The sequence below is a fragment of the Bufo bufo genome, chromosome 5, assembly GCF_905171765.1.
Source record: "Bufo bufo chromosome 5, aBufBuf1.1, whole genome shotgun sequence".
NCBI classification, from domain to species: Eukaryota; Metazoa; Chordata; class Amphibia; order Anura; family Bufonidae; genus Bufo; species Bufo bufo.
The window spans coordinates 382825252-382848766 of record NC_053393.1 but is presented as its reverse complement, the minus strand read 5'-3'; the positions used below and the strand labels follow the sequence as shown (position 1 = coordinate 382848766).

Sequence of the window (23515 nt, the reverse complement as noted above, 5' to 3'; positions counted from 1 at the left end):
ACAAATACTCATTCACCAGTAATATGCTGAGAATATCTCGACAGTGAGTTATTAATAATCTTGGAAAGGTCTATTTTCTCACCATGAGTACATTAACATTTCAATGGAGACCACATTGAAATCAAAACACTCGATAATAAGCCCTTCACAGAAAAGGCCCTTTCATCATTGGATATTATTGAAATCTTGCAGTATGTAATCTCACTGAATGAGCTGAAATCTTACCACGGGGAAAATGTATTTTTGTGATACTTTATAAGCAGCTTTTTTATTCAAGCATGCTTGGAAATTCATCTTTGTGAATATATAAGCACTGAAAACATGCCCTAAATGCTATTGAGCTTAAAGTGAACCTGTCAGGTAATTTCAGCTGCTCTATGTGACACCATCATTTGATGAAAAGATGGCACTGTTCTTGGCATCACTGCAACATGGCAGGATGTCTACATGCAGAACTTCCTGTTTCCATCAGCTTTCTGCTGAGTTTGCTAACCAAACCCAGTAGGATACGCTGTGTAATGTTTCTCAACGTTGGCTCCACCTGACACATTGTTCCCTCTGTAGTAGTCATCTCTCCTTTCCATGTTAGCCACAGCAAGTCCTGTGAAACGTTTTAGAGCAAAACATTATGATTAGCAAACTCAGCAGGAAGCTAATGAAAAACAGGAAGTTCTGCATGTGAATAACCTGTCAGGGTGTCGAGAACAGGGGTGAGGAAAGTTCTGACATGAAAAGGTTTTTTTTTCTCTCAGGCTATGAGCTGAGCACTGCGATTGGCCAGCGCTACAGCATGGGAGAATGAGACGCCGGCAGGTTCTCCTGGGTGGAGCCTAACTATGAAGATACCGGAGGCTATACCGGGAGAACGGAGCGGCGCCCAGGGATAATAGTAAGTGCAGGGAGATCCCTGGGCACCGCTCTACATGTCTGTATAGTTAGTTTAGATGTTTTATTCTAGTGAAAGGTCCTCTTTAAGCTCATATGCTTCCTCTAGCTGATTGGTTGTAAGCTCAGATACTTAACTATACATCCTTTAATCCCTCATGTATACACACAATCTTCATATACTACTGTATGTGAACGGTACTGGTTTTAGTCTGTCAATTATGCAACTTACATGTGATCCATTAAGGCTTTTTGACCTTACTGCGCCATCAAGTCCAACATCTGTATCTGGATAATCAATGGACATCTGATGACAAAGGGATTTGGAAGATGATGTTTCACTTTGAGGAGGCACAGCATTCTGCAGGACTTCATCTCCTTTCTCCTTGTGACCTGCTGGCTTGCATGAGGTTGATGTAGTCAATGCTGTCATCCTTGTGATCAAAGCTTTTGGAAGAATATCCATCGAATTAGCTTGAGACAAAGTATTTGAAACGCGACCATCTTCATCAGCGCTAGATGCTTCTTGCTGGCTGTTTCGGAAAGGATAATGCTGTGGACTTGCTGTAACAGATGGAGTGGCAGAAAGGACTGACTCTGCTTGACTGTCTTCATCCTCATCCTCATTATCATTGTCATCATCTTCTGCCCCATCTGAATCATCACCATCAAATCCTGTCCGTTCTCCGGTATACCTTTGCCTCTCACCTGCACAAGGGTATAAGAAAGAAGGTCAGAGGCACATATAGTTCATAATGTATACAGCTCACAATACTTTATTAAAGGGATTCTCCCATAAACAACATTTATCAGCCGTATACATGACAGTTGATAAATATGATCGGTGGGTGGGGAATTCCTGACACCTGTGATCACTAGTCCCCTATGTGAATGTAGCGATGGTGAGCATGCGTTATGATTACAGCATTCTGCTAATTCCTCAAATCTCACAGAAGTCAATAGAGCACAAATGCGCACTACCGCTTCATTCACACAGGGCACTACGGTACCCCTTTCTTCTGACTGGTACCTCTAGCAAGCTTGCATTTATCACTTATCCTGTGAAAAGGTGATAAAGGTTGTTTCTCTGAAAACCCCTTCAACGTTTCAAAAGTACCTACCGGTAATTATCTTTTATACTCTAGGTTTATAAGTGATAGAAAGAATGATCAATTGCAAATAAAATTATTTTCTTACATACAGCTTAACAGGACAGCAACAGTTGAAGTTTGTGGTGAAGTAAACTGATACTTGACAACCCAGATCAACAGTGGTAAGTGCGCCCTCATTGCAACTCTAGATTAAGAGTCAACGTAAGGAGATCTATTGCACAGTAACGGAAGCAATGCTCGCTGGAATGTACTTTATTTCACTGCACTTTGCCATCAGCTAAATCACGTTACACAAACAAAAATGGCCCATTATGTGTAAGCATAATAGAGATGAACAGATTGCTGCCAATTCGTCATATTGTCAATTTAGTAAAACATTCGGCCCTATTTGTTGCCAACGTATCTCCCAGTTCCGCTAAAAGATGGTCAGCGAGTGTTGTTATTGAGGACTTTTCTAACAGAGTACATCACATATTTTTTAAATATCAGAATTAGTAACATAAAAATGAAAAATAAAACTGCAATTTCAGTAGAAGATCGTGTAATAACTGCTAATAAATTACAGAGACTACAAATGGCAAAAAGATATATGAAGTAAATTTCAAGATATCGAGATGCATTTTTATTTACTTGCAAGGATATGAAACGGAAAAGGACTTGGGATTTTTTATAAAACTACAATATAGGAGAACTCTAGAGAAGCTACACATGTGATCGAATAGCTGCATCGTTTCTGCAGCAGAAAATCTGCATCGTTTCTGCTTGTAATACTACTACTTTCACACATGCGTTAATATTTTCCGCTATCGAGATCCATCATAGTGTCCCAATACCGGAAAAAAAACGCTTCCGTTTTGTCCCCATTCATTGTCAATGGGGACAAAACTTAACTGAACAGAACGGAATGCTCCAAAATGCATACCGTTCCGTTCTCATACCGGAGAGCAAACCGCAGCATGCTGCAGTTTGCTTTCCCTAATGGAATGCAGAGCAAGACGGATGCGTCATTACCACAATGCAAGTCAATGGGGACGGATTCGTTTTCTCTGACACAATCTGACAACAGAAAACTGATCCATCCCCCATTGACTTTCAATGGTGTTCATGACGGACCCGTCTTGGGTATGTTAAAGATATAACAACCGGATCCGTTCATAACGGATGCAGATGGTTGTATTATCAGTAACGGAAGCGTTTTTGCTAAACCCTGCCGGATCCAGCAAAAATGCTAGTGTGAAAGTAGCCTAAATCTGTACAATTTATGTATAATGACTTTTTATATTTTTTTCTACCTTGATGATGTCTGGTTTTTATTCCGAAGCTAATAAATATTACCTTTTAGGTTTATTCACACAGGGTCCAAGTGCAATGTTTGGCTACATTTTTAGTCATTATAGTGACTTCTGTATGTTTTTGTTTCAATTAGTTTTAGTAAATTCTGAGACTTCTTTAGTTATTTTTGCTTTTTGTAGACCCTTAACACTGGACAGGAAGCAAAAACTAGTCTTTTGATGAACCTTCTTGTAAAATACCAATATATACTTGATAGGTTTGTTCAGACTTTTTTCCCCAAATCCCTTAGCTCCAATAAATCCAGGATAGAAATAGGAAGCTTATTAGATCTTACCTAAGCAGGGTGACCCTATCAGGTGTCCCTGTAATGCCCTGTCCTACTAATGGGTCTCCTCCTGGATTAGTGCTGGATTCAGTTGGGGGATAATGGGGGCCCAGAGCTCGGGATACTAGAGTTTTCTGCATGTGCTCCCAAAGACATTGCTAAACTCAGATTAAGCACCAATATCCTGATCCTAGATTTCCCCTTCACTAATGGAGGAGGAAATGTATCAAAACGCCAGGGTATTTTACAGGGACACGGGCAAAATGTTCCTGATACGGCTGTCCTTCACAGAGCAATCGCTCTCTCTTTTGAACAGTAGTGGAAGTACAATTTTACTATTATAGGTGTGCAAAAAGAAGAGAAGAAGAAGAGAATTATCTCACCAGCGCCACCCATTGGAAGTGGCTCCCTAAGAGTCAAGATCCAACTTTCCAACAAGCCTTGGGATTTGACAGGGGAATATAGCCATGGGAAATTTCAGATCCCATCTTCAAGATTCATAACTCATTTGAAATGAGCTGCTACCTGGTCAAGCTAGGTCTATGGAATGACACTGAACAAATAGCCTGACACAAATCCTGACCCCCGCAATTGCCTCTTCTCCCCTGAAGCCGCACAGCTGCCTATGTTTGTGGACAAAACTAATCTTACACAATAATTCCCCCTTTGATCCACAGCACTGAGTAAAACTAAATAGGCCTTTGGTTCTGGGTGACTGGCAGCAGACAGTTGCTCGGTGCACATCCCTTTCAAGTCGGCTTTCAAATTGTACATACTGCTTGTCATCCAAGGTATCAACCCCACAGGGAAAGGGCTTGCTTCCTTCAGCGAATCAAGCATGAAAAGCTAAACAGAAAAAGTCACTCTGCCTCTTTCTATCACTTATCACTTTGCTGCGTGCAGACCTATTTCTCATGTTGCACCAGGTAACACGTTCAGCTAGGAGAACTAATGACAAACAAATGACTTCAAGCCTGTCACATCAGAAGGGCTGATCATTTAATGACCCGGCAAGTACGGACTGAGTTCTTGTTCCCATACAAACAATAAAGAGATTCGGCCTCATCCATTGTCCATGTTCATTAGAAACACAGCAGGTTATTGCCTGTATAAGCATTAGATAGACAAGCATGCTGATGTACTCTGCTATGTGGCAATGCAGTCAATTTGGGCCCTATGACACGGGCAGACAGAGCAGATGATTGTCGGGAGGGAAGCGTTCTCTCCCGTCAATCTGCTGCTCATTAGAGGAGGACACCGCAGCCATCAGTATAGGGATCAGCAATCGCTAATGCATTGCTCGTCCCTATACCGTCTCATTGTCGGCCGGCAGCAGAGCGCCCATTACACAGCGTGATCTGCTGCAGGCAAACCAGGATTTTTTTTTAACATGTTCAAAGATCCCGATGAACAAGCTTTTGCTCATTCATTGGATTACATATGAACGCTCGCTAGCGATCATCTTAATAATAATCTACCCGTTTAATAGGGCCTTCTAACATCAACATGTGACAGACATATACATTGGACAAACGGTGGCCGAACCCGATGATTTCAGCAGGTTTGGACGGCAATCTATAGTGTATGAGGCCTCCTAACTTCCCCTGATGGCAGATTTGTGTGTTCTCAGGAAAGAAGCAATTGCCAGAGGTATCCGGCAGTGGCTCTCTCCTGTCCCCATTAAGGACACATGCATGCTCGGCCAAACTGAGAGACAGCATTTAGCTGAATGAGCGTTTGACCAACAGCTATCTATTGTGCATGGCCAGCCTAAAGGCCCCCATACACGTTAGTGTATTTCTGCCCAATCCTTTTGTATTCCCAGGAGATAAGCCACCACCAGAGGTGTCTGGCAGTGGCTTTCTCTGCTCTCCCCATAGAATACCCATACACGTTCGGCCAACAGCTATTGAATGTGTACGCCCAGCTTTAGGTATCAAGAGCCCTGCAGCACAGCACTTTTGCTCTAATATATAATTCTTCCCTTATACAAAAGCCAGAAGTGGATCCAGCAGGAAGGAGATGTACAAGTTCTTCCATTTTATTTTTCATTCCCGTCAAACCCACTTCTGGCTTTGGCTAAAAAAAAAAACTGCATCAAAAACTGGCACAAAAAGTTGTGTGCGACACCACCCTAAAACTTCTTCAAAATGATGGGTCTTGTAAAGTTTGGTGGTATGCTGAAACTTGTTGTTCCATGTATCTAGAGAACTACCTCCCCATCTAAATAAATACCAAGCATCCACAGAGTAATAGATGTTAAAAGGCTGCAGAATAAAACAACAGATACAAGTGCCGTACAGAAGGAATCCTTCCCTTCCCATCTTCACTATCTTAAAATCTTTTGTGTTTGTTTTCACTTCTTTAGTAAGGAAAAGTGTTAATCTTTTGTGTTGTCTGGGTTGCCATTTTGCCCCTGTGCAAACTAACCTCTATCATTTCTTTGCTTTTAACTGATTCAGCTTCAGTGACCTAACACCCCTCTTCAGCAAACAGAGCCATGACCTGTGACCCCTACAAGCCCAATAGTACTAATTACGGCTTAATCTCCTTGAACTCACAGCAAATTCAGAGGTGAAATACCTCTTGCCAGTGACAATGGCAGACAGACAATATTGCAGTGGATTTGCTCTGCTCCCATGTTTTCCTTCATGCTAGCATATAAAGGCTAAAACAACACAAAAAAAAACTACTGCTTTAAAAATTTGCATTTGGAAGCCCAGGAGCTAGACAGTTTGTATAAACTACAAGACTGTAGACTTTGCAGTAGGGATCACAATGGGTAAGCAGCAGTAATGGAAATATTAGGCACAATAACGCGACTACTAACCAAGGTAAAGCACAATTCTCCACTACATCAGAAGAAAGTGGTTTCAAGACAATGTTGAAATACCAGCAAAAACGCTTCCGTCATGATAATACAACCGTCTGCATCCGTTATGAACGGTTGTATTATCTGTAACATAGCCAAGACGGATCCGTCATGAACTCCATTGAAAGTCAATGGGGGACAGATCCGTTTTCTATTGTGTCAGAGAAAACGGATCCGTCCCCATTGACTTACATTGTGTGTCAGGACGGATCTGTCTTGCTCCGCACCACAACGCGGACAGAAAAAACGCTGCTGTCTGCGATGGGGACGCAACCAAACTAAACAGAATGCATTCTGGTGCACTCCGTTTCGTTTAGTTCCGTTTTGTCCCCATTGACAATGAATGGGATTAAAACGGAAGCGTTTTCCCCCCGCTATTGAGATCCTATAATGGATATCAATAGCGGAAAGGGAAAGCGCAAGTGTGAAAGTAGCCTAACGTATACGTTAAACGGATGCCTCAGACAAATGGCATAAATTGGCATCCATCATAGATTTCCACTGGAAAAAAAAAACGGATACATTAAAGTATACTGTTTTTTACTGGATCTGCAGGATGGCAAAGCGTAGTGTGCTGCGCTTTTGCATCCCCCCTCTCAAAATATACATTAAACGTAGGGCAAAAACGTGATGTGAACCCGGCTAAGGCCTCTTTCACACCCCGTTTCCGTTTCCCATTAAACATACCTGTTTTTACTTGAAAACATCTGAAAAATGTATGCATTTAACCGATGCACAGGATTCTAATGAAAAAAACGCATGCCAAAAGGGTTTACGTTTTGTCTAGTTTACGGGATGGGAAATAAAAACAATTGAAACTAAAAGGAGGATCCATAAAAAAAAACGGCAATAAAATGGTATCCGTTTTTCCATCCACTTAATAGATCAATTTTTTTTTATGCCTCCCACGGACACATCCTTTGTCCAAAAAAAGGCCACAAATTCAGCCAATCATACAATCCACTGTTTTTTTTCAATTATATTTCGTTTCCAGGTAAAAATGTGAACAATGGATCAATAAAAAAAAACTAAAAAAAAACATGCAAATGGACACAACGGATACATTAAAATCAGTCACAAAAATTGACATTGACAGTTTGCATGCGTTTTTGAATGGATCTGCTGGAAATAAAAAAAATAAAAATAAAACATGGTGTGAATGCACCTTTAAATGCAAAAGCCTTTGGGCCACCTCGGATACCAGGGTCAGATGCCAGGGTCAGAACCTCGGCAAAATATAAAGGTACCTTTTCTGGCTTTCACAGGCTTGTGCACATTAAAGTTTTCCATTACAGCAAAGCAGGAAAGGAGTTTAGGACCTGAACATTGCGTAGAAGACAAAGTGCAAGAATAGCTGACCTATGTGGAACTGTTGTCCTGTGCACCTGCAATTGTGTGCGTCAAGACTGCATACACACAACTACTGCTGTCAAGAAAACGTATTACAACACCCTGTTTTTTTAGTCAGTCTACAGAAGGTGGAGATATAGATAGATACAGCTGAAAAAATGTATACATCACAATGAAATCATGGTCAATTCAGTACTGATTTTTCTTTTAAGGGACTTCTAAAGCGGCAGAATCTAGAGAAGAAGAATTGACTTAGGTCTAAAAGATGCCCCCTATTAGCACACCTTCAATGGAGGTAGACCATGCAACTGCCATGTGGACTGGGGAAGGGGGTCCAAAAGTAGCTCTTCCCAACAAGAAAACACTGCAATTTCATGCAGGCATCACTAGGTGGCGCTCGGTGCAAATACATTATTAACCCCTTAACGACCAGCGCCGTACATGTATGGCGTTGGCCGGGTCTATAAAGATGGTGCCCGCTCCTGAGCGCTGCAGGCGCCATAGCCGCGGGTGGCCACCTGCTTCTTATAGCAGACACCCACGGCTCATGTCCGCAACTGGCAGTAATGCCGATAGCGGACATTTAACCCCTCAGATGCCGTGGTCAATCCTGACCACGGCATCTGAGCGCGCTGAAAACCGAAAGCGCTTGCTTTCTGTGGTGCTCCGGCTCCCCCGTGTGGCGACTGGAGGAGCCGGAGCGTGTGCGCAGCAGCCCCTGTCTTGGTGAATGACACGAGGCTGCTGCATAGTACAGTCCTGATCAAAAGTTTAAGACCACTTGAAAAATGGCAAAAAATCTTATTTGACATTGTTGGATCTTAACAAGGTTCCAAGTAGAGCTTCAACATGCAACAAGAAGAAATGAGAGTGAGACAAACATTTTTTGAGCATTCAATTAATTGAAAACAACGATTAAACTGAAACAGGCTGTTTTTCAGCTGATCCAAATTTTAGGACCACATACCTTTAAAAGGCAAAATCTGTGCAAAGATGTGGTGGATTCATAGTCATTTTCTGTCAGGTAGTCACACGTTGTGATGGCAAATGCAAAAAAACGCTCCCTTTTTGAACGTGGTCGGGTTGTTGAACTGCATAAGCAGGGTCTCTCACAGCGCGCCATCGCTGCTGAGGTGGGACGCAGTAAGACAGTCATTTGGAATTTCTTAAATGATCCTGAGGGTTATGGAACAAAAAAAGTCAAGTGGAAGACCCCAAAAAATTTCATCAGCACTGAGCCGGAGGATCCAATTGGCTGTCCATCAAGACACTGGACGATCCCCGACCCAAATTAAGGCCCTTACTGGTGCTGACTGCAGCCCCATAACCATCAGACGGCATCTGAGACTGAAGGGCTTCAAAAACAAAAAACGTCCTCAAAGACCTCGTCTCCTTGAATGCCACAGAACTGCTTGTTTGGACTTTGCAAGAGAGCACCAAACATGGGACATTCAAAGTTTTATTCTCTGATAATAAGAAAAAAATTAACCTTGATGGTCCTGACGGTTTCCAACGTTACTGGCATGACAAGCAGATCCCACCTGAGATGTTTTCTACGCGCCACAGTGGAGGGGGCGCCATAATGGTCTGGGGTGCTTTTTCCTTCAGTGGAACAATGGAGCTTCAGGAAGTGCAGGGGCGTCAAACGGCCACTGGCTATGTCCAGATGTTGCAGAGAGCATTCCTCGTGACTGAGGGCCCTCATCTGTGTGGTAACGACTGGGTTTTTCAACAGGACAACGCTACAGAACACAATGCTCGCAGGACAAGGGACTTCTTCCAGGAGAATAACATCACTCTTTTGGCTCATCCTGCGTGTTCCCCTGATCTAAATCCAATTGAGAACCTTTGGGGATGGATGGCAAGGGAACAGTTCCTGACAGTAGATGGCCTTCGTGCGGCCGTCTTCACCACTTGGAGAAATATTCCCACTCACCTCATGGAAATGCTTGCAGCAAGCATGCCGAAACACATTTTTGAAGTGATAAACAATAACGGAGGAGCTACTCATTACTGAGTTCATGTTTAGAAGTTGAATTTCTGTTTTGTTTTTTGGGAGGTGTGGTCCTAAACTTTTGATCAGCTGAAAAACAGCCTGTTTCAGTTTATTCGTTGTTTTCATTAAATTGAATGCTCAAAAAATGTTTTGTCTCACTCCCATTTCTTCTTGTTGCATGTTGAAGCTCTACTTGGAACCTTCTTAAGATCCAGCCATGCTAAATATGATTTTTTGCCATTTTTCAAGTGGTCCTTAACTTTTGATCAGGACTGTATGTCCTATGGAGCCCTTGCCTGTAACGGAAACTAGTAAAATCATCATAGATTCTAATGCAAGTGCTTAGGAGTCTATGATAATAGCAATTTAATGATTGCATGTTATAGTTCCCTATGGGAACTATAAAAAAAAAGTGTAAAAAAAAAAAAAAAGTTTAAAAAAAATTCAAATCACCTTCTTTTTCCCAAAATAAAAACTAAAAAAAAAAAAAATACACGATGTGTCGCGATGTGCGAAAAAGTCCATAGTATAAAATTATATTCCCATACTGCAAACAGCAAAATGGAAAAAAGCACCCAACACTTCCCATCACCTCAAGAACGTCATTTCCATTCCATTTTAGACTGAGATGGAGATTCACCTTCCAGCAGGACAATGACCCTAAATATAAGGCTAAAGCTTTACTGGAATGGCTTACGGGGAAACATTTACATGTCTCAGAATGGCCAATTCAAAGCCTACACCTCAATCCAATTGAGAATCTGTGGCACGACTTGAGGACTGCTCTACACCAACACAACCCATCTAACCTAAAGGAGTTGGAGCAGTTTTGCCTAGAAGAATGTGCAAAAATCCCAGTGTCTAGTGCTAAACTAACAGATACTCCAAGAGACTAGCATCCGTAATAGCACAAAAGGTGGCTCCACAAAGTACTGACCTTCAGGAGGTGAACAGCTCTGCAAATTAAAGTTCTCTTTTTTTTTTGCCTTAAATTATTGTTTGTGTCACAGTAAAAACTAAATCACACCTTTAGGGTCCATTCACACGTCCGTAAGTGTTTTGTGGATCCACGGATCGGCAAAACACGGACATCGGCAATGTGGCAAAACACCGCACATCGCCGGCACTAATAGAATATGCCTATTCTTGTCTGCAATTGCGGGCAAGAATAGGACGTGTTCTATTTTCTTTCGAGAACGGAAATGCGGACCCGGAAGTGCCGGTTTGCAGTTCCGGATTCGGGCCGCACATTGTGCGGCCCCATAGAAATGAATGGGTCCGCAATTCCGTTCCGCAAAATGCGGAACAGAATTGCGGACTTGTGAATGGGGCCTTAAAGTGGTAGGCATGTGATGTAAATTAAATAGCTCAAACCCCTAAAAATTCATTTTAATTCTAGGTTGAATGCAAAAAACATGAAAAACACTGTGAATACTTTTGCTAGGCAGTGTGTGAGGAGGACCGGAGAAACAGCTGTCCGACAAGCGAGAGGTAGGCCAACAGCTATCTAATGTGTATGGCCACCTTGATATATCTGGAGCTCCACCAGGAAACAAAGTCCTCTGCTGGTCAAGCATGTTGTGTGACACAAATATGAAAAATATGTTCCTGCTGTTTTTTTTGTAGAATGGTATGTTTTAAAAGATACATGGATCCAGTCTCCAAACGTAACCTTCCCATTTATATCTTTATAAATTCATATCTTGTCAAACACAAAATGCAGCTAAATATCTGGTGTGACAGTCTGTCAGTGCAGCTGTAGACGCAAGTTATTCTTAGAGGTGATTTTTCATCTTCCTCTGGAATCAACGTGGGAGTAGTTAAAAAAAAATTCATTTCTGTCATCTCAGCCTACACAAAAGATTAGTGGACCCAGGTGCTTTATTTAAACAGCAGGGAGCCTAGCTGCCGCACTTAATGTGTCATTGCCAACAAATACAAAGAGCATAAACAAGATGCAAAGATCAACTTTCTCAGAACGGATGAGCTATGAAGTAATTACAAGGATATACGAGCCATTTCTTAGAATGTTATACGTGCCACTATTTGGGCAAAAATCCTGGGATTTGCACTTAAAAATGCTCATGGAGCTATACAGCAGCTTAGTCTAGATTCTTCCACAGACCATAATGGGTGGAAGTGAAATGTGAGAAATAATTGCTTTTTTTCCCTGGCTATAAATAATCCACCAAGCTTTCTAGAATTACTCTAGAATTGGCAAGTATGCACATGTCGTCATCTACCATCATAGTTTAAGACACTCTTTCAGAAAAGCAGAGAAGCTTGTATTATTACATACAAGCAAACACGTGACCGCAGCTTCATAAAAATATCTTAAGCAGGCCAAACACATTACATCTATGTCAGCCGAACCCCTCAATTTGGAGAGGGCTTTGGCCGAAGATCTAATGTGTATGGCCTCCACCCAACTCTTCCCCAATGGCTGATGTCAGAAGAGACGTGCATGTTGGGATTCAACTGCTCGATCCTTTTGTTCCCTTGGAGATTAGCTGCTTTCTTTCCATTCACTACATATGCCATTACTCACCTGGAAAGGCAGCTGCATCTGGCCAGAGGATACATGAAGAGGTGGACAAGTGGGAGAGTTACGGAACTGGGTCCCATCGCGGCTGCTCGGTCGTTTGTGAAACTCCCATAGAAGTTATTGGAGAGAACCATACACATGCACGGCTACCTGTCTATACATTCTTATCCTGGGTGTGGCAGCTGCCTCACCATGTAGGTCGGGTACCCCCATTCTGAACATAGGTTCATTTCCCAGAGGTATGACCCATGTCTATCAGAAGTTGGGAACACCTCTGTAAACCATTTATCACCATTGTACATGTCTAAACTGTTGATTTACATACAGATCGCCAGCAAAGTGGATGGATCCCTGCATCGCCTAGCATTACACTCCTACAACTCAACGAAATCAATTCATTCCACAAAGCTGCAGTATACAATAAAAAATATATGTATGCTTAGCTTTTTTCACACGTTCTGCTAAAACTACTAGTGAGCTGAATGCGAAGCACATTCCTGCCAATATTTGCTTGAAAGGTGCCCCGCAGCAGTGCATGAAAAGGCTTTGAAGCACGAGCACGTTTTTGATCTTGCATGGTTCAAAAAACACACAACCACATTTGATCAAAATTCAGGATATGAGTTCAATCCGACCTGACAGCAGAAATGACAGGTTTTATCAAGCTTCACTATTCCTGTCCAGGGTTTTAGCTAAAATCCAAACATGTTAAGATGCATTTTACAACTTTGTCAGGCACTAAATCCCGGAACTTGCATGTACCTGATCATTCCAAAGCTTAAAACCATATCATATTATTAGGCTTGTCAATTCTTGCAATTAAGCAAGTCCAGCTCCAATCCTTCGCACGGTTTACGGATATTCAGCAATTAAGGCTCGCAAATTCCATTTGTTTAACATTTCAAAATGTTTTCTGTAAAATTTCCGTCAACAAGGAGGAACTCAAGCGAATGCTCACGTGCGGAATAGCATATTGGTTCATTTGTCAGAATAAACAAGTAGTAAAGGTGCAGTGTCAGAAGAGATCCGGAGCAGGCTGCTCTTTGTGGAAAAGGCTGCCACCTGCTGGGACAGTAAGGTAACAGACTATAGGAAGCAGCTGGGCAGCAGAAAAGGTAGTAGATTCATTCTAACCAAAAACACAAATAAGGTTTTTGTCCTAATGAGAGCAGGTATTACGTTTAACAGTAAAGGCTGTAAAAGAGCATTGTACTTGGCTGTCCCGGTCAGACCACTGCTCCATCCAAACTCGCCCTCACTTTATTGGGGTACCTGATATACTGTACACAGCTATGGTAAGGAACCTGTGAGCGGAGATTCTTTTATGCAAAGCTCAAATCAAAGGACATTAAACAGGATCAGGGGCTGCTTTCCGTAGTGCGATTACAGTTCCAAGCCAATTCCACTCTGGGGGGCCAGTCAAGGAACCTCCATGTCCATGAGATGGTTGGCCATGTGCACGGTAAGTACGAAAGAGAGAAGACCAGAAGGAATAACTATCTCATAGTCATCTACACTCCCAGCTCCTTTCAGAGAGTCTATTGAATAAACTTGTAGAAAGTGAATGAAGAATTAGGCCTCATGCGCATGACCGTATCTATTATGCGGAACGGACCCATTCATTTCAATGGGGCAGCAAATAATGTGGACAGCACACCGTGTGCTCTATGCGTCCGCAAAAAAAATAAAAATAAATAGAACATGTCTTATAGTTGTCCATTTTGCGGACAAGAACAGGACATTTCTATAAAAGCGGAAATAAAATGGTGGCATGCACACGGCCGGTATCTATGTTTTGCAGATCCGCGGTTTGCGGACCACAAAGCACATACAGTTTTTGGTGATCACAGGATTGAATTCTGTTTCTGAATCATAGAGAAAATCTTATTTCTGCACACCTATCGAAAATATAACATTATACATGTTCGATAAAGAGTGGCAAAATTACAACTTAAAAGAATCCAATTCACTTTTTACACATCTCAATCAGTACTGGACTTTATAGAATGACCCGTCTCGGTTACAAATTGGTCATCAGCTTTCTCAATTATCAGAGACCCTGAAACAGGATAGTCACAGTTGCATTTTGTCATGCTAAATGGTTCACCTGGACTGACAGTCTCATTGACATATTAACATTCCTGACATTGTGACCCTGCACGGTGGTGACACAAGCATCAGAGGATGTGTGGCAGATAGCCATGGGGATGATTCCACACACAAAAGGTAAAAGCAGGCAGCTATTTACTAATGCCCCAACCATGACAAAGTCAAAGACAATAAACAGCTTACGTCCGGAGCACCGGTTTCCAGCTACACAATCGTGCTGCCATCCCGTTCTTCATAGTATGAAGAGTCTTCTTAAAAAATGAAACCATATTGCCTCTATAGAAGAAATATTATATCTATATAGATACACACCGTATTTTCTGCACTATAAGATGCACCGGATCATAAGATGCACCCCAGGCTTAGACTACAGAAAATTAGTATAAAGTATTTTCTTCTTATAAAAGCTTGCCTAGTGGTTGCACTTCATATACGCAGGAGATATACTATATATAGCACTACATATAAACAGATATACACTATACATGGCACTAAATATACTCAGGTATAACTATATATTGCACTACTTATACACAGATAAAGTATACACTATACATGGCACTCCATATACAAAGGTATACATTATATTCTGCACTACAAATGTACCTACTTGCTATGCCATGCCTTGAGAAAGTCAATCTGCCCCTGCTGATATAGGCTCGTGAGAGCAGGAACGTCTCCTTAGAGGACCAGGGCCAGTTTATGATACCAGTGATCCCAGGACAGGAAGAGGATGAGGCTGCTGCTCTGGGGAGTCAGTATGATGAGGATATCCACTGAGGACAGTCTACCTCCTCCTATGCTGGGCACATAAATAGCAGCCAGTAAGATGGGTCTGGTCACACGGGCAGCCGGCCATGTATGTACAGTATGTGCTCACAGGAGGTACAGGCTTCCCCAGAAATGACATGCTGTGCACATTATTATACAAGCTTTGCCTTTCACCGTGTGATAACTGCCCACTCAGTCTTTCCAGCAAGCAAGCAAGAGAGGAGAGGCGCTGCACACACGGGACAGCTCTGTCCTCCCGCACTCTCCCTCAGCTTTCACCACCGCTGCCCCGTATCTTTCTCTGCTGCTTCTCTCTCCCCTGGCACCACTGCCACATGCGGCCGCTGATGAGAACATGGCGTGCGTTATGTTCTCTAATGGGAACTTCTACTAAGCTGCAGACTATAAGACGCAGGCACTTATTAGTCTTGTAGTCTCAAAAATACGGTATTAACTTCTGTTAGACAGTCAGCCTAGTCTTATATAACCTCTGTGTTAAAGTCTTGGACAGTAAGTAACTCTTTTCTATAGTATATAAACAGAAAATAATTAGAAATTATGTTGAGTGGATACAAGAGGCACCAGGACGGCTGTAAGACCTGGCCCATAAGTGCCTTATGTCTTTGAAAGTCAACATTGAGCGGCTTGCGGGCATCTGTAGTAGAGAACAAACCACCGCATAGCTTCTTCTAAAAATGAACCTTTTAATTCTGACTTGTTCTATAGCACAAAAAAAGCTGATAAAATAGAACATATTTTTTGTGGTTTTTAGCTCTTTAGGCCACTGTGGCTCTAACTTCATACTGATCTCAAATATTGCACGACTGCATAAGACATATGGACCAGGTTTCGACTTTAAAGGTAACTGCACAAGATGTGCATTATGTGCAGTTTTTCAATGTGGATTTTCATGCAGAAAAACTGCAGCGTATTACCGTACCACCAAATCTCATGTACACTTTGCACATTTTTGACATGAGGAAATTGACCTGCCATGAGGATTTTAAAATCCACAGAATGTCAATCATTCCACACTTTATATGTAGCGGTTTACTCAAAAGACTTTAATGAGGTTGTTAAAACAAACAGAAAACCTCCAAAATCCGCAACAAAAACACCGTTTCTAAACATGTCATGCATTCCTGCGGCAGTTTTCCCTCCTCTTTCAAGATATTGCTACTGTAAAAATTCTCACTCAAGTAGTGAAAACTGGCAGCCATCATTTCCTTGGGGATGCAAATTGTTGGTAGAGCAATATCAATTTACACCCCCGGCATTTCTGCTTTGCAGTGTGCTATCCCCACATGTACAGTTTGCTCCAAAATATTGCAAGAAATGTCTGTATATCCCTCGTAAAAGCTTATCCAAAGCTGCACCTAGGGGAGGAAAGGCCCTAAAAAGTCAAACATTACATTAAAATAGTATCGGAAACCTAATATACTACATAACTGTAAATGATATTATAGGAAATGTTCAAACCCAAAATGTATTTCATTATCTCCGTCACTAAAATATTTACTTCTATAGAACCAATTTAATCTGAATAGAATACAAATTTTGAAATTAAGAGAATGCTGGCAAAAGCCATCCCCCACAGATTCATATAATACATCATAAAACGATCCCCCTTTCCAGTTTTAGGACCTAAGAAAATGCGTTGGGAGAATTCTGCACATTTAGCCTTCACGGTCACCACACTATGGCCTCATGCACGCGACCGTATTCTCAGTACTCATCCGATCTGTGTTTTTTGCACATCGGATGCGGACACATTCATTTCAATGGGTCCACAAAAGACACCATGCGTTGTCCACATCCGTATGTCCGTTCTGCAGCCTCTCAAAAACGATAGAACATGTCCTATTCTTGCCCGTTTTGACAAGGATAGGACATTTCTACAGAAGCTTGAAAAAAATTAATAAAATAAAATGGTGGCATGCACACGGCCCGGGATTTGTGATTTGCGGATCACAAAACAGATATGGTCGCCTGCACGAGGACAGAAGGAGTATTTCTATCTTGGTCATTTGTGGCATATCCACATGATGTGCCGCAAGTGTCCAATAGGTGCAGGTCTCACCTCTTGTGCCTGCAGCCATCTCCAGAACAGTGTTTCCCCAGCCCCTATTGGGCAGTTGCTGTGAATACAGAGGTGGCCATGACCTACTGTACCTCCTAGCTCTCTCCATTCACTTTTATGGGAGTTCCGAAATATATGCTCCCAAGTCAGATCATTCACAAAAGAACAGCAGAGAGCTTTAGAGGAAGAATTATTACAGATTTATTTCTGACTGAAAGTGATGCAGTTGATTTGTGGAGTGATTCCACTGTGGATTTAGTAACAGATGATTAGTCTGCCTGACCACCATTACCATCTACAAGATAAACTAATGAGATTTCCAGAACTGTATTCATTATGGAAAGTAAAAATGTTAACTTGTTTCTGAATTATATATAGGAGCAGTCTACTCTTCCCATCCAATAATGTAGTATATTTAACATAACAAGTGGGCAATTTCTCACCAGAATCATCCGTATCCTGATCATCTACTGGACCGACTGCTATTCCCATGTCCATGCACTTCTTGCTGTGAGCTTTGGATTTCATGTGCTTTGTCAAATTGCCTAGAACAGAGCATGTATATTAATGACTGCAGGTAATACATAATGCAATGAAAGATCCACAGTAATGGTCAGCTGGCCTGCTGCACACATTGGGCTATGCACTTTAACCATATATTTATTTGAGTAAAAAGGCTTTTATTTAAAGGGGTTGTCTCACTTCAGCAAACGATATTTATCATGTAGAGGAAGTTAATACAAGGCACTTACTAATGTATTGCGATTATGCATATTGCCTCCTTTGCTGGCTGGATTCATTTATCCATCACATTATATACGGTTAATTTCCAGGGGTTACGTCCACGGCTGCAGCACAGACACAGGGTGGCCGGGACTGGAGCTGATGCGCATGCATGCTCCCACAGTCCCAGCCACCAGAGAGGCAGGAGTTTTTTTCCTGTAGTGTGCAAGGACGGCCACCGCTGCTGGATTACAGGGCAGCCATAACCCCAGTGTGATGAAAAAGAAAATCAAGCCAGCAAAGGAAGTAATAAAGACAATCACAATGCATTAGTAAGTGCCTTGTATTAACTTTCTCTACGTGATAAAGGCCATTTTATGAAGTGAGACAACTTCTTTTAAGCACTACTGATTGTTACTAAAAGAAAATTTTTATATATATATTTTTATTCTACAAACGGTATTGTCAATTTATATTGCAGCCATGATAGCTATGGTGGATCTGTTTTAATGGGGCCTTTCGAGGTTCAGAGACTGTGCTAATTTTGTTGTAAAAAGGCCTGTGAAACTCTTGTGTGGTTTGGTGAACACAACTGATATATGCCGTATTTTTCACTTCATAAGACGCACTTTTCCCCCAAAAGTGGGGGGGAAATGGCAGTGCGTCTTATAAAGCGATGGTGTCATTTTTACATGGCTGACACCGATGTATCGTGGGCCGGTGTGCTGCACAGCGTGGCCGGCGATACATCAGTTACAGATATGCGGGGTGGGAGGAGGGGTTGGAGGCTGGCAACTCGAGGCGGTGCCCGATGCAGTCACTGTATTACACCAGGCCCCGCGTGCAGCAGAATCTTTGTATGTAAAGTCTATTTCTTTAATGCTGAAGCAATCGCTCTCCTTTGATAAACTAGCCTAATCGCCTGAAACAGTCCTCACTCTATGAATGCAGCGGTCCGGCCGGCGCGTGACGTCAGTCAGTCAGTCGCGCTCCTGCTTCATTAATGAAGTGGGAGGAGCGTGACTGACTGACTGACTGACGTCACGCGCCGGGCGGACCGCTGCATTCATAGTGAGTACTGTTTCAGACGATTAGGCTAGTTTATCAAAGGAGAGCGATTGCTTCAGAATTAAACTAGAATATAATCAATATGAGACTGTGATAAGTGTGCAGTAGATATGAACGTATAGTCACGCTCATTACTATGCTGATATCGCCAAACGTCATGAAAGGCGGACTCATATAGTGTCGTTTGCAGCTCTGCGCGGCGGCACCCTTGTGCAGACTTATAATCCAGTGCTGAATTAATCGGGATGTTAAAGTCTCCACCCATTACTACCTCGCCCACCGCTAATTTCTCCAACTTGTTGAACAGCCTCCTGCAGAAGGCCACCTGCCCGACATTGGGGGCGTACGCAGATACCAAAGTAAATGGCTTACTATCTAAAGTACACAATAAAATGATGTATCTCCCCGCTGAGTCAGTTATGCATTTCTTAAGGGAAAATGTAATTGTAGACTTTACACCAACAAGTACCCCTGCTTTCCTCTTTTTCCTTGTGTGTGAATGGAATAACACAGGGAAATTCTTGTGTTTGTATCTAAATGCGTCTTTTTCCAGCAGGTGTGTTTCTTGTATTAAGAGCACATCACATTTAGCTTTAGCGGCTTCTGACCAAAGTTGTGTACGCCTGAATGGAGAGTTTAGGCCGCGCACATTAAGAGATAACATTTTCAACCCCATTTCTTATGCGAAAAAGCTCCCTGTAACACGTATCTCCACATTTCAATAGGGAAGCACTCAAGAGCTAGTACATATATAGCACATATTACATATATGATATGCATCGGTACCAACAAAAAAGTAAAACTAAACACGTGAAAAAGGAAAAATAAAGTTAAATGTAGTATGGTCATCAAGGCGTAACGAGCCCGACCAGTTAAGTAATTGTCAAGGGACCAAAAGAACAAGTCCAATCGGGGCGAAGAACTTTAGCTCCTTACTACGGACTAACATTAATGATTGCAGTCAGTCAATAGACTACCCCGTCGGGGAAAACTCACGTATCAGGCAACGTCCCAATCTGAAGGAATCTTGTCTGGACGCGGGGCGGACTCCTTTTCCCTATGAGGATCTTCACTTATGAGGCCCCAGTCGATCAAGCGCCGAGTCACCCCTTGTGATGAGTTGAAGATCTGCAAGCCGCCATTGTATGTGACCAGCAGTTTTACCGGGAAACCCCAGCGATACTTTATTTGATGTTGCCTTAGTGCAGCAGTAATCGGGGCAAATTCCCTTCTTTTTGAAAGGGTAGCTGCAGAGAGGTCTGTGTAGACCGCTATACCTTTAAAAATCCTCCGTTGGGGTCGGGTTCTGCCTTAGGGCTCTCAGGAACGCTTCTTTGATGGTATAGAAGTGGATCCTGGCAATAACATCACGTGGAAGAGATGAATCGAGACCTTTAGGCTTAGGAACTCTATGGATGCGATCTATTATCAAGTCCCTTTCTGTAGTCTCAGGCAATACTGCTTTAATAAGTTGTTGCAGGAGGTGCTCCAGCTCATTTGCTTCTACAGACTCTGGGATCCCACGGATTCTGACGTTATTCCGTCTGTGTCTGTCCTCCAAGTCTTGAAGTTTAGCTGTTAATTTAGCAATATCGTCCTCCATAGCCTCAAGAGCATCTATCAGAGTATTGTGGGAAGTGGCGAACTCGGCCATTTTAGCCTCCAGGTGAGGCGTGCGATCGCCAATGCTCTGTATAACTTTTCTAAGACCTTTTAGAAGCCCCAGCATGTCCTCCTTCATAGAGGAACGTAAATTCTCCAGCATGGAGCGCATGATGTCCGCTGTTAGCTGAGTAGGTTCGAGGACTTCCCGCTCATGCCCGCGCTTGTCAGCAGAGTTAAACGCAGATGACAATGGCGTTCCCGCCGGAGAGGCCAGCGTGCAAGCTGGAGGTGGTGTCCCTCTCTGACCAGTCTCTACTGGCGTCGCTTTACCGAAGAATTCGGTCAGTTTAGCCGGGGCAGGACGCCTTCTGACCTTCCCCATGGCTGGAGCACTTGATAAGGCTTCTATTAGCTGCGATATGGTGCAGGAGTAGTAGCTGTGAGCCGCTTGTTGAATGTTAAGTCCGGAGCAGACGCGCTATGCGACCGGCGCCATCTGCTCAAAAACCTAGGTGCGTTTTATAAAGCGAAAAATACGGTAATTTTGTCTTTTGTGCCATTAAAAGTCCATTTACAGAGGACCCAGCTCAGCTATATTGACATATTTGGCATTTAGAGCTCCTCTGGTCGATAAAGAACCAGCAGTTCTTTAAATAGTCAACACCAACATGTGACAACAGGCACATTAAGACCCTGTTCATTTCACATAAAAACCTTATGTCAAACATACATGTCAGCGGTTTTGTCCAACATACACCTTTAACAGGTGGCTCTGACGTATTCCACTCTAAAAGCCTAGGCAGACTGCCAAGCAAAAAAAATAAAAAAATAATCAAATACTGCATGTTACACGATTTTTGTCAGATGCTTCTTGACTACACTTCCTAAAGGTTAAAAAAAAAAAGAAAAAGATATACACACTTTTACACACCGTTGGATGAACGGAGCCATTTGGATATGTGTAGCATATATGCTGAGAGCTCTTCCTCACGTTTATGCGGAATGCAGGGCTTAAGGTGATCTGAACAGGGCCTAACAGTCATGTGTATACAGAGATGGAGATTAATGCAGTCACCATTCACCATGCCACACTTAAAAAATGTTAAACTCATCCCAATTAGACTATGGAGTAGTGTCACCACCTGTATACAAATGTGGCTTTTATGGATGGCTAGAGAACCCTTCATATGTGGTAGATGGAGAAGAAACCTACCTGAGGGAGGTCTTCATGGTTTTGTGACCCCTTTGGTTTTACGAAAGTAAAACCCCCAATACCACAGTGCAGAATTCTAGCATATTGTGTGCGTCTAAGGTTAGCACTACACTTTGCGGAAAGGCCCGTTGTTTTTCCACAATTAAAATGTCCCTCTGAATAAAGCAAGCCCATAAATAAATGTTAATGTAAAATCTGCTTCTATAAAATCTTTATTGTATTCAGAGGAATTTACTAATGGGTTCTCTATTTGGAGGCATGTTAAATGTTATATTTCAGGAAACAAGTGTTGTGTAAGGCTGGATTGAGGAAAGAAAGGGATGCAAATGAGCTCTTAAAGGGGTTGTCTGAGTTAAAAAAAGGTATAGCACTGTAAATCTGATGGTCAGCGATATATAACTAAGCCAAGCAAGTTTTAGGCAAAAAAATATCCATTTCCTCTTTTCCCTGATTCTCTTCTGGCCCTTTGTTTACTTGCAATAAAAACTAAATCTCTGCCTGCTGGGAGACTCAGCAGCATGTTGTATGTGTACAACTACAAGTCCCAGCTGTATAATGACACTGCTACACACAGGATCTCCCCCTACCTGCAATGCTCTGCAGAACTTCTCTTTCAGCTCCTGTGCCCAGCATTTGTCTCCTCACTGCAGCTACACAGACACTTCAGCCCCGAGTCTGTGCAGCTGAAGGGGTTAAGAATCCTGGGAGAGAGCAAAAAGCAGCAGCTGGCAGTGCAGGGTGGTGTGGGCAGCACCGTGACCTCTTGTGTACAGATCTCTCAGCCTTGTGCACGAACATTATCAGAGCAGGGAGAGAAGCTGACATCACAGGTCATGTGACCCTCAGTGAAATCGGAGAAACCACCCACTGGAGATAAAGTGAGTTAAAGGGAACCTGTCACCGGGATTTTGTGCATAGAGCTGGGGACATGGGCTGCTAGATGGCCGCTAGCACATCTGCAATACCCAGTCCCCATAGCTCTGTGTGCTTTTATTGTGTTAAAAAACTGTTTTGATCCATATGCAAATGACCTGATATGAGTCCTGTATCCGGAGATGAGTCCAGCGGAAAGGAGCCCAGCACCGCCCCGCGTCCTCCGAATCTCCTCCTTGCTGGCTGACGTCACAGAGCTGGAGCGCCGAAATCTCGCGATGCGCGAGCTAGCGCATGCACAGTGTCGGCATCATGTTCATTCCCTGTACTGGCATCAGCACAGGGAACGAACTACGCATGCGCTAGCTCGCGCATCGCAAGATTTCGGCGCTCCAGCTCTGTGACGTCAGCCAGCAAGGAGGAGATTCGGAGGACGCGGGGCGGTGCTGGGCTCCTTTCCGCTTGACTCATCTCCGGATACAGGACTCATATCAGGTCATTTGCATATGGATCAAAACAGTTTTTTAACACAATAAAAGCGCAGAGAGCTATGGGGACTGGGTATTGCAGATGTGCTAGTGGCCATCTAGCAGCCCATGTCCCCAGCTCTATGCACAAAATCCTGGTGACAGGTTTCCTTTAACCGCCTCTGGACCGCCGAACGCAGGGACGCGTCCTGGAGGCGGTCGATTCAT

General features: G+C 42.8%; 1 protein-coding gene across 1 annotated transcript in view; it reads right to left on the bottom strand.

Annotated features, from left to right (window-relative positions):
• The window catches only part of HIVEP1 (HIVEP zinc finger 1), a 60750-nt gene that overhangs the window by 8092 nt on the left and 29143 nt on the right, over positions 1–23515 (bottom strand). The window contains exons 6-7 of the mRNA XM_040433979.1: positions 17782–17883; positions 1118–1593 (exon numbers count right to left, since the gene is read on the bottom strand). Coding sequence (XP_040289913.1) covers positions 1118–1593; positions 17782–17883 — 578 coding nt within the window. The remainder of the gene's footprint in view (positions 1–1117; positions 1594–17781; positions 17884–23515) is intronic.